At 39.0% G+C, this 12,002-nt stretch overlaps 1 protein-coding gene across 1 annotated transcript; it reads left to right on the forward strand.

Annotated features, from left to right (window-relative positions):
* The first annotated feature begins 3,956 nt into the window (after positions 1-3,956).
* Positions 3,957-5,976, forward strand: LOC122638944. Its single transcript, XM_043831796.1, has 2 exons — positions 3,957-3,992; positions 5,182-5,976. The coding sequence occupies exons 1-2, from the start codon at positions 3,957-3,959 to the stop codon at positions 5,974-5,976; spliced, it is 831 nt and encodes a 276-aa protein (XP_043687731.1).
* Positions 5,977-12,002: the final 6,026 nt, after the last annotated feature.

Raw genomic sequence — 12,002 nt, forward strand, 5'->3', positions numbered from 1 at the left:
GTAGGAGAACAATGGGGGTAACCCTATATTGAGGCTTAGGAGCTTCCGAATGAATAATGGAGGGTTTATGGAGAGTTATGGCTGTGTTGTGATCATAGTTGTCATGGCGTTCTGGCGCTGGAGAGGGCTGCATGGCGACCCTCTTTGATTTCTTCTTCCTGTCTCTCTTTCCCTCTTCGATTTCTTCTTCCTGTCTTTGATTTCTTCTTCCCTCTTCGTTTTCTTCTTTCCCTCTTCAATTTCTTTCGATTTCTTCTTTCCCTCTTCGATTTCTTTCGATTTCTTCTTTCCCTCTTCGATTTCTTCTTCGATTTCTGAATTTTCTTCTTAAAACTTGAGAAACAATAGAGAAAAAATAAAACATGGCTTGAGTATACATCTATTAACACATTAAAAATAGAGAAAATAAAAAATAAAACATGGTCGACATGCTCGGCATGGCATTGCCATGGCGGGCGACATGTCGATATATCGACGTGACACCCCTCCACCGACTTGGATCGCCGTGACGCCGTGACAACTATGGTTGTGATTGTATACATGGTGTTGAACATGGTTAAGGAAAATTGCAGCAAATAAATGAAGTACAATAAATTAATTGAGAAAAGATGAAGAGGAGAATAGAGTCTACCAGCATCATGTGTGGTTATTGCTCATAGTTCAAGATATCGATTTCAACCTGGGTCGAAACCGAAATATTTTGAATTTCAGTTGAAATTTTGACCGAAATCTGGTACATTTTGGATGGCCGCTTAGTAGTCAAATGGCCATATTTTGGCCTGAAACTTCAGGGAAACTCTAATTAAGCATCTCTAAACATATTTGAACCTTTTAAAAAAGCACAGCAAAAATGGTAGTTTGGCTTCGGACCTTAGGTTGGTACAGTACGTTGTATGTTTCGATATTCATTCTCTTATGTAACCTATTCTAGATATAATTTGATACTAGAAACATAACATTCAATCAAAGCAATTGAAATATGTAATACGAGTGAAGAAAATCCATTTAGTTGTACACCAATGTCAAAAAGTGTCATCATAAGAAATTAATAGGGATTGCCTATTCAAGCAGGTTTACATGTGTTTGAAGCATTAGATTGGAAAAAAGAACACCCAAATTGGTAGTTTGGCTTTGGACCATATGATATATGGCGGCCATGTCATCCTCTGCCTGAAGAATCTCTTAAAACCCATCACAACAGCTAATACAAGACCAGACCTGTAGCGGTATACCAGACCTAATCTCGCAGTAGGATCTCAAGAACATAGTCAAATTCCTCAGTCAACAAGTGAACAGAAAAGTTAAGCTTCTCAGATGAAGGTCAAACTGTAGGATTCAATCACTCGCAATGAGTATAGGCACCTAATGCAGGAGCAATTCCTTGGACTGGCCCAAACCCGTTGGGTAGCCCGAATGAAAATGAACTGGGTCCAATTGGATTTTTGTGTTCAGTGGGATATTTAGGCTCTGTATGGTAACGCTTTTGTTTGTTTTACTGTTTTTGGATCCGCCACACTTTTATGTGTTGCTGTGTTTTTTGAGCGTTTCTGGGTCCTGAAATGCTGTATGGTAACCCCGAAAAAAAAAACATTTCTGAAGTTTAGAAGAAACAGAAGTCTGTATGGGTCGCACTTAACATAATCGTTTCTATTGTTTATCAAAAATTACGTAATTGCCACCCACACCATGGCTTTTATACTTGTGGTTTTTTAAGAAAAAAAGAAAAAAGAAAACAGGCTTCTTTCTCGCAGCTAGCGAATATGATTGCCTCACATCTCGACTGACAATCACCCATCCCTGAGTTAATTGACCCCCTGCAATGCAACCATGAGATCAGTATTCTGCTCAGCTTACCACAATGAAGAACACAAAATGAACACTTGGATTCATTGGCCTCCAAATCCCAAGCCTCACCCAGTCAAGTATTTTGCTCACCTAAGCAGACATTGTATGATGCTCATGATTGTCTTAATTGACTATGCTATGGACAGTTGAATAAAAAGGTCTTGGTGGATTCGAACCACCATCCCCTTGGAACATGCTTGAGACATGCTCGTGTTCCAAGTGCTCTACCAATTTGAGCTAAAGACCCAACAAGTAAAGTTTTAAATTTACAAGTAACCTTGAGATCATGCCACAAACCATACTTTAATGATATACCTAATGGAGACCTTGCCACAACCCTTCCTAATGTTCTCACATGTATTGAACAAAACAGGAGATCATGTAACAAAACAAGAAAAAAATAAAATTGAAGAGGAAGATCAAAATCAATTGTTTCTTCATTAGATAACAAGTTAAAAGGCACCCACACTGAGAAAGATATCAATAACTATTAAAAAAGAAACCAAAACCAGAAATGACATCAGTGAGATAATTTTCTCCATAGAATAATTAGAATTATTTTCACCTTCCTATAATGATTTGAAAATGGTTTGCAACTAACTCTATGATTGCTAAAAAGAGAAAGAACTGTATTGGGTTACCTCAAAAATAATTGTATGTTCTCTTCACATATCTGATCAACTAATGTGGTTGCTGAATTATCTAAAGATGCAACTCCATTAGCGGAGTCCTGCATGATAAAAAATGAACTATGTGAAACTATGAATTATTTGGTAAAAGACCACAGCTAAATAACAGTTTATCCGCTTAAATAGATGCATGTAGCAGGCTTCCACTGACAACCACATGGAGATACTAACATATACCACAAATTTAAATCGACATTAATATAATGTTTACAACCCAAGACATACGTGTGCATACAAGTAGAAACAAAAAACCATAACCCAAGGCCAGTTTGCATAGGAGTCCATTTCCAACTATTAGCTCAGAAAAAAACCATATTATCTTGCATCAGACCAGCCTAAACAGGCACTGTTTCGGAGATGTTCTTCTTGAAGATTAGCAGATATACTAGGAACATAGATTTGAAATAAACTTACAGGTCCAAGACCAATAACAGGTTGAACAGTAGGCATTCCTTCCTGAACATCAGAAGTGAGACAAAAACCAGGTGGTGCATTGTTCAATTCTTGCCTCAAGGTAGCAGCAAGCCCAATGACAGGTGGATCCTTATGCATTTCCTTTTGAGCATTAGCTGAACAACCAATGACATGATGATCAGTAGGAAATTCGTTCTCATTTTGTGAACTTACCGTTTTCCTAACTACTAAAACAAACAAACAAATCAAATCTACCTATTCATCTACAAAGAATAGGTAAAGGAAGATAAACGCCTTGGAATAAGAAAAAGGATTCTTATTTCAAAATCATAGTTGTTACGGTGGTTAGGCGACCAAAGGCGGTGGCGAGGCCCAAAATTCAAGCCGACACCAACCAGGCGGACAAGGCGTCCAAGGTGACCGCCTAGGCGACCAAGGCGCCCGCCGGACAAACCATACGGTTTTTAGTGTGTTTCTGTTCCAAAAAAGTGAAAAAACACTAAAAATGCTTAAAAAGAACGTTACCATCTAGAGCCTTAGTTTATTTATGTATTAAGGTTTTTTATTAGTTGGTGTTGAAGTATTAGAATCAGGGGTATTTTGGTATTTCTCTCTATTTAGTGTCAGTTCTGGAGTTCTATGCAGTGTTGTTTAAGTTGTAGGGGCATTATTATCCTACTCGCAATATTATTTTTATTATAAATATAAGAGGGACAGACCTGCGGTAGAACATTCTGTTCTAGCCGCAAGTTCTCTCCCACCTTTGAACCTTGTGTGCTTCTTCTCCTCTCTTTTTCATTCCCTTATTATTCTGGTCTGATTATAGGATCCTGATGTTCTAAGATGGTATCAGAGCACCTATAATCAGATCAGAGTCTCTTCCACAATGCCCTTGCTGATCTCTCTTCCACGATTTTCCTTTGTGGTGTGCAGCCACCCATTGCTATGGTTACTATTGGTTAAAACCACTCCTTTCCATAGAGTGTTTTAGTTCTGCCTACACTACTGATGGCTGCTGATTTGAAGATTACATCTACAACTAAGGTCTGCAAAAATCAACTCCAAGGCAAAACCCTGTCAATGTTGATCTCCTTTGTATGGCTGTTGTTGAAGTACTGTTCATGTGAACAGTGATTTGGTTTTTGTGTTTAGGATTATAAACTCCTAGTTCTAATTTGAGTTATGAGTCCTTGTTGCTAGTCCTAGTTTTACTTTGAATTATTAGTCTTAGTTTTATTGTTATTTTCCTATTGTAACTAGGAATCCTATCATGATTAGGAATTCCTAATCTGAATAGGAGTTTCCCTTTCCATTGTAATTTCAGATTATAAATACAAGCCTTATGAGGGAGACAATCATATCTTACAGTTCTCTTCTCTTCTCGGTTCTGGTATTCTTCAAATGTGTTTTGCTACATGGTATCAGAGCACAACCATTAAGTTGTCTATGATCTTGACACTGGTTTGAGAGTCTTCTAAATAATCAATTTTCTTAAAAGGGTGCAACACCCTATGCTGCATATTCTGAGAATTACACCCCAGATGAAGTTTTCAAGAGAAAACTAGGGTTCTACTGCTACTTCATACCTGAAGCAAAGGATCGGCTGGAGTTTTTAGTTTATATTACCTACTCGAAGATATCTTCTACCTTCTTCTGAGTTCTTCTCCTACTTTCGATTGTGCTGCTGCTTACAAATCACTTCTGGAGTTTTGCTACTGCTTGCAATCCAAAATGAAGCCCTTTTTTGTGTGCTGTTCTGTTTCATAGTGAAGCCTTTTATTTACTCCAATCGGTCCATCACATCTATTTTCAGGTACAGAATTTTACAGACTTATTAGTTATTACATCCTATCTCTGCCGACAGGATTTTCTCTACTACTCCTAGGTTTTCAAATCCTACTGTTGCTGATTGACTACTGCTATTATTGGGTTTCTTTCAACCCTTATTCTGCTGGTTCTTATTTCTGCTGCAATTCCCTACTGCCACCTTGGGTTTATATACCCTATTTCTGCCGATTGGTTACTGCTACTGCTTTTGGATTATCAAACCCTAATCTGGTTCTAAGTGAGACCCACTTGTTACTGCTACTACTACTGCCGATTGGTTGCTGCTACTGTTACTACTTGGACTTGATAAATTACATCTATGGCTGATCCTAAACCACCAACGGATAATGTTCAAGGACATATTACCACTATCAAACTCTCAGGAGTTTCAAATAATTTATTATAGGCCCAAGCAGTTCAAGCTTACATACATGCCAAGGACAAACTGAAATACATTACAGATGATCCACCTGATCGTGATCCTAAAGATCCTACCACATTCACAGTTCATGAGGAGTGGATGCGCGAAAACTCTATTGTCAAGATATGGCTATGGAACAATGTTGAGCCTGCTATTGCCTCGAATGTTATGTTTCACTCCCTTGCTAAGGATGTCTGGAATGACTTACGTGAAAGCTTCTCTCAAGAAAGGAACATCTCTCGTATGTATGATCTCTATGAGAAATTATTTAACTTTCAACAAGGAGATGAAACCTTGAATGAGTATTGTGCCAGTTATAAGGGCATGGTTGAAGAATTACAAATACATCAGCCTTTGACCACTAATCTTGATCAGTTAAAGCAACAAAGAGCTGAGTTCCATGTTGCGAAGTTTCTTTTTGGACTACACCTTGACTACCAGTTTGTGAATAGTCAACTACTCACTGGAGAGAAGGTTCCTTCTCTTAATGAAGTTTTTTCTCGTATTAACCGTCTGGCTAATCCGTTCAAACCTGACAGTACTCCCAAGGACAACTTTGTTGGCAATCGTGGATGGGGCTGTGGTCGTGGATCTAATGGACAAGGTATATGTACTCAATATGTTGACAAATCTGCCCGCCAATGCACTTTTTGTGGAAAACCTAATCATATTGTTGACACTTGTTGGGCAAAGCACGGAAAACCTGATTGGGCGAATGAACTAGCCAATATTGCCACCACTGACACTACTACTGAGAAACCTAACAATGACATGAACTAGAGTTCATCAACTTCATCTTCTGTGTCTCATGAGGATCACAACCAACTAGTCAAACGCCTCCAACAACTTGAAGCTACATTTGCCTCTTCCTCTACCGCCACTTTAGCCTATAAAGGTAATGCTGTATTTTTCCCTTCTACTTCTTGGCTTATTGATTCAGGTGCTTCATGTCACATGACTGGTAAGTCAAGCGTATTTTCTTCCATAAATTTCGTTCAAACCTCCTCCAATATTATTCTTGCTGATGGATCCTCTACTAAGATAACTGGTGATGCAATTGTTTCTCCAACATCATCCATGACTTTCTCTCATGTTCTTCATGTTCCTAAATTACCCTTAAACCTTGTTTCTGTTAGTTAGCTTACTAAATCCCTTAACTGTTCTGTAACCTTTTATCCTTCTTATTGTGTTTTTGAGGACCTTCAGACAAGGAAGAAGATTGGTGGAGGGCTTGAGCACGATGGACTATATTACTTGGATGGCACCGGACCTTCCACTGCTGCTACATCTACTACCATACCATCTCCCATGCAATGGCATCTACGCCTTGGTCACCCGTCCTTACCTAAACTTCAATTAATGGTCCCTAGTTGCAAGTCCAAATCTCACTTTGAATGTGAGGCTTGTGAACTAGGCAAACATCATCGCTCATCTTTTCTTGCTCGTACTTTACCTAGAAGTTCTTCATTGTTCTCTTTAGTTCATTCTGATATTTGGGGTCCGTGTCGTGTTCGTAATAGGTTAGGATTTTCTTACTTTGTTAGTTTTGTGAACGAGTGTTCTCGCTCCACTTGGATTTATTTGTTAAAGGACCAGATTCAATTTCTTATTGTATTTAAAATTTTTAATCACGAAATAAAAACTCAATTTACCAAATCCATTCAAAATTTTCGTTCAGATAATGTTTTGGAGTACTCCCAATCTGCTATTTCTGATTTTTGCCTCACTCATGGTATTATTCACCAAACTAGCTGCTCGTACACTCCCCAACAAAATGGGGTGGCCGAACGCAAAAATCGGCACTTACTCGAAGTTGCCCGTTGTATTATGATTCACATGAATGCCCCCAAACATTTTTGGTGTGCTGCCGTTCTTACGGCTTGTTATCTTATTAATCTTATGCCTTCTTCCGTTTTACAAAATAAAATTCCCTTTTCTATTTTTCATCCTGATTTTCCTTTGTTTTCCACTCCACCGCGTGTTTTTGGTTGTGTGTGTTTCGTTCACATTCTCCAACCCACCATTGATAAACTCTCTCCACGGTCTGTTAAATGCCTTTTTCTTGGTTATTCTCGTACTCATAAAGGGTATAAATGTTTTGATCCCATTTCCAACAAACAATTTATTAGTGCAGATGTCACATTTTTTGAACATACTCCCTATTTTAATTCTTCCATTGTACCATCTATAGTGAACAATGAAGATCCTTTAGGGTATAAATGTTTTGATCCCATTTCCAACAAACAATTTATTAGTGCAGATGTCACATTTTTTGAACATACTCCCTATTTTAATTCTTCCATTGTACCATCTATAGTGAACAATGAAGATCCTTTAGGTCTACCCATACCTGTTCCTATTTCTATTCCTTCACCAATTCAAGTCTATCATTGTTGTCGACGTCGTTCACCAACCTTACCTTCCACCACTGTACTTATACCGGCTCCCACGGTTCAGCCACCTATACCCACTCCTACCATAGTACTATATCTCGCGATATATCGGTATCTCGGGCCTACCGAGATATCCGAAATATCCGAGATATCGCGAAATATGACCGAAATATTGCATTTTTTCTGCAATATTTCGGGGGTCCATCTCGGGGGGTATTTGGCCATATCTAGGCCTGAAACTTCATGGACAGCCTTATTTAAGCTTAATAAACACATTTAAACCATAAAATTGTAAAAATGTGAATTCAAATTGGTGTTTTGGGCTTGCATCCTTGATTGCCATACGGTCGCCGACCCTAATGTATAAATAGTTAAATACACATAAATTAGGCAGTTAATATTTAATAATAGTATTTAACTTCATCACATATCAAGTTAAAGCCAATACACATTGATGAGTGCCATGATTCTCATAAATTCCATAATATTCAATAACTCGCTTAAAGCCTTAAAGGCAATACACTAAGTGTCTAAGTTAGTAAGTCACAAGACTCGCAACTCGCAAGTCACAACTCACAAGTTCATAGATCAATGAAATCACAACTTAAGTTACAAATTACAAGTGCTAAACTGCTAATAGTAGTTGCTTTGTGCCTCCCTGGATCAATCCCATTCGTGCCTCGCCTGAGTCGACGTCCATTGCTCTTTGTTTGAAGGACATATGTGGACCACGGTATAGAATCGGAGAAGAAACGAGTGTAGTCATCCACAAGTGTCACGTAAATGGAATCATCAACATACTGTAGGTAACCTATCCTAGGATATAAACTAGGGTTACCAATCGATCCAGTCCGTGAAGAAGATGATCCACTGTGATATGATGTTGGCGCCGGCGCAAGAGGCGATGGCATTGGCTGCATGTATGGCTGGTGAGGTTGGTAGCTAGGTCCGCTAGGGTATGCAAAGATGTTATCTACAAAAGATGATCCAGTATGTCCCTGGGACTGGGACTGGTAGTCATAGTCCCCTACCCCACTAAACTGCCCATATGATGATGATCCATATCCATATCCACCGTAAGGTTGTGATGCACCATAATCCGATGCCAATGGAGTGGGATGTGCGAAAATTAAAATAATTATTTAAGAGCAGAAAAATAAATCCGACACCGTGAAGTCGTAGATCGGCCATTGGTGTCTAACATATATTTAATTCATTACCATCTAAGTCATATTACCCCTAATTATTTCCTATTTTAATTGTAGGAAAATGAATTTTTAAAACCAGAAAATTAAAAAAAAAAATACATATGGAAAAAAATTTCGACACCGTGAGGCTATAGATCGGCCTCCGGTGTCTAACATATATTAATATCATCACCATCCAACAAAATTTGTACATAGTCTTTTCAAAAAAATAGTTTTAGAGGAATAGAATTTATCTTAAATAGTGGAAAAAGGCTTGGATGATGAGCTTAGATGACCCTCCGATGAGTTTACCGGCGAAAATCCGACAACAATGTGCTTGAACAATGGCTAGAGTGTTGGATGAGAGCTTGGAAGAGTGGAAGAATAGGCAAAAGACTGAAATTCCTTAGCAAATGCAGCTCTCGGTCGAAATATGGACCGAAATCTGCGAAATATTGTATTAAAGCCCCCCTTCACGTGACACTTTAAGCCAAAATACCATATTTCGTCGATATCTCACGAGATATCGTCGATATCTCACGATATCTCACGAGATATCGACGAAATATGGTATTTTTTCATTTCGACCTGATTTCGCATCTCGGTAAGCTCGAGATATACGAAATTAAGCGATATTTCGGCGAAATATCGCGAGATTTTGAACCATGACTCCTACTACATTACCCACAGATCTTGTTCCTACATCTAGTCCTACCTAGTGATATAGCGGATGCCACACAGCTACCTAGTGATACAGCAGATGCCACTCAGCCCAATACTCAATCTGCCTCCGATGCTGAAGGCTCCATCGACTTACCCATTGCTTTTCGCAAAGGTACTCGTTCTTGCACTAAAAAACCGGTTTGTCCTATTGAGCATTATGTAACCAGTTCTCATCTTCCTTCTCACTATCACCCACTTGCTTTCGCATTATCTACTAACTTTATTCCTCATACCCACCACGAGACATTCTCTCATCCTGGTTGGAAGTCTGGCATGGACATCGAGATGGATGCCTTATTATCTCGCAATACTTGGACTCTGGTTTCACTATCTGTTGGGAAAGATCTTGTTAAGTGTCGGTGGGTTTATATAATCAAATACAATCCGGATGGTTCTGTTGAATGACTGAGGCCCGCCTAGTTGCTAAAGGCTATATTCAAACCTATGTTGTGGATTATTTTGAGACTTTTTCTCCAGTTGCTCATCTGAACTCTGTTCGGATCCTTATTTCTTTGGCTGTTAATTTTGATTGGCCCCTATATCAAATAGATATAAAAAATGCATTTCTCAATGGTGATCTTCAAAAAGAGGTTTATATGGAGCAACCTAGAGACTTGGACTCACTCAAACCTGCTCTGATACCATGTTAACAAGAGAGAATTAGAGCTCAATGCTTGGATGTGTTAATGAACACCCAAGCCCCTTTATTTATAATAAAAGAAGGGAGAGAGAAAATACATAATTACCCCCACATAGCCGACTCTATTTAATTAGAGTCGGTTATAGTGGAAAATAAACAAGAAAGACTAAAATACCCCCATGGTTCACTTATCACAATATTTAACACATCATATGGATAAATTCAATGTTGAGATGGATGAGTGCCAATTCTAAGGAATGATCATATTAGAGCTGATTTGGGAGTAGTTCTGATACATGATAAGCTACAAGAAAGTCCTTTAAAGTGGTATGGTCATGTTCAACAGAGGCCTTTGGATGCTCCAGCATGGAAGAGTGATTTGATTTAGATTGAAGGAAGTAAAAGAGCCAGAGGCAGATCTAAAATGACCCTAGGAGAAGTGGTGAGAAAAGACATGCACGGCTTAGGCCTTGTATCAAGAATGACCTCGTAGAGCTGATTGGAGGGCAAGGATCCATGTAGCCAACCCCATTTTGTTGGGATGAGGCTGAGTTGTTTTTATATGGAGCTGAATGTTGGGATGACAAAGAAACAAAACACAAACAAAATGTGTAGCTGAGATAAGGATGTTGAGATGGATTAGAGGCAAAGCCCAAAATTAGATAAAATAAAACAAGAAATAAAAAAAAGAGTAAATTACTTGGACACCCCCTGTACTTTGGCCATTTTGCTTTTTCTCCGCAACTTTTCAAACAATTACTTGAACACCCCCTACAGTTTACCATTTCTTTCAACCTGTCCGTTAGTTAAGTGATGATGTCATCGGTTAAATTTTCTGTAATACCTAAACTACCCTTAAAGGCACTGAAGTGACCCTTTTACCCCCTCCTTCTTCTTCTTCTTCTTCTTCCTCCTGCAACCACACTTCTTGCTGCAAGTCTGCAACCCACCCCTACCCCCTGAACTTCACGCCACCCCGCCGTCCTCCTCTCCACCCCACCGCCCCATCTCACCCCGTCTTCCAGTAAAGGACTCTCTCGCTCTCTTTATGACGACCCTGCAATCTCACCCCGTCTTCTCGGTAAAATGGACTCTGCAATCTTACCCCATCCTCGGTAAAATGGATAGAATTGAGATGCAGTCCCCTTTCTCCCCTACACCTTTTTCTCTGGCGACTTGCAACTCAATCCTTTCTTTCTCTGCAATTCGAAAAAATTCCAGAAATCTTCTTTCATTACAGAAACTACTGTCCATCTTTTCATGGGGATCCTTGGACGTAATTAACACTCAGTTAGTGGTTTGAATCTACTCTTATTTTGCTGTTTTTATTGTCTTAATTCCCATGGCTAACCATTCCTATTCTGTCAAACTTATTCTTAAGTACAGCACCCTGCGATTCCAGCAAGGTCCCTATTCTGGTTTCAAACTTCAGTCTCAGTTTCCAGTTCATTCAACCATCGCATGGACCACATCTTTTGGGGGTTTATTCCCCCTTATTTAACCTCCATTCATCCTGAATTTGGGAACCTTTTGAAGTTATCACAGTTTTCCTCTACTTTCTATTTTGCTGTTTCCTTCCAATTCCAACGAATTTCCCAGAAAGCAAAAAAAAATTAGGACAGAAACACTACAGCAAAACACCAACCCAAAACCCTAAATAATTTAGTCAAAATTAAATAATATACTAAAAAACCATAAAGTTGCAGGCTTTGAACTCACGATTAGTGGTATTTGCTAATCAGACACAACGAAACCTTCACGCCTGACCTGCCCTGAAGATTATCAAAGCAGAATTGGAATCCATTGCTTACCATTTTTTTTTCTGTAACTTTATTCGACCCATTCCTCCCTCTAGGGTTCCAC

This window comes from Telopea speciosissima, chromosome 9 (assembly GCF_018873765.1).
Source record: "Telopea speciosissima isolate NSW1024214 ecotype Mountain lineage chromosome 9, Tspe_v1, whole genome shotgun sequence".
NCBI classification, from domain to species: domain Eukaryota; kingdom Viridiplantae; phylum Streptophyta; class Magnoliopsida; order Proteales; family Proteaceae; genus Telopea; species Telopea speciosissima.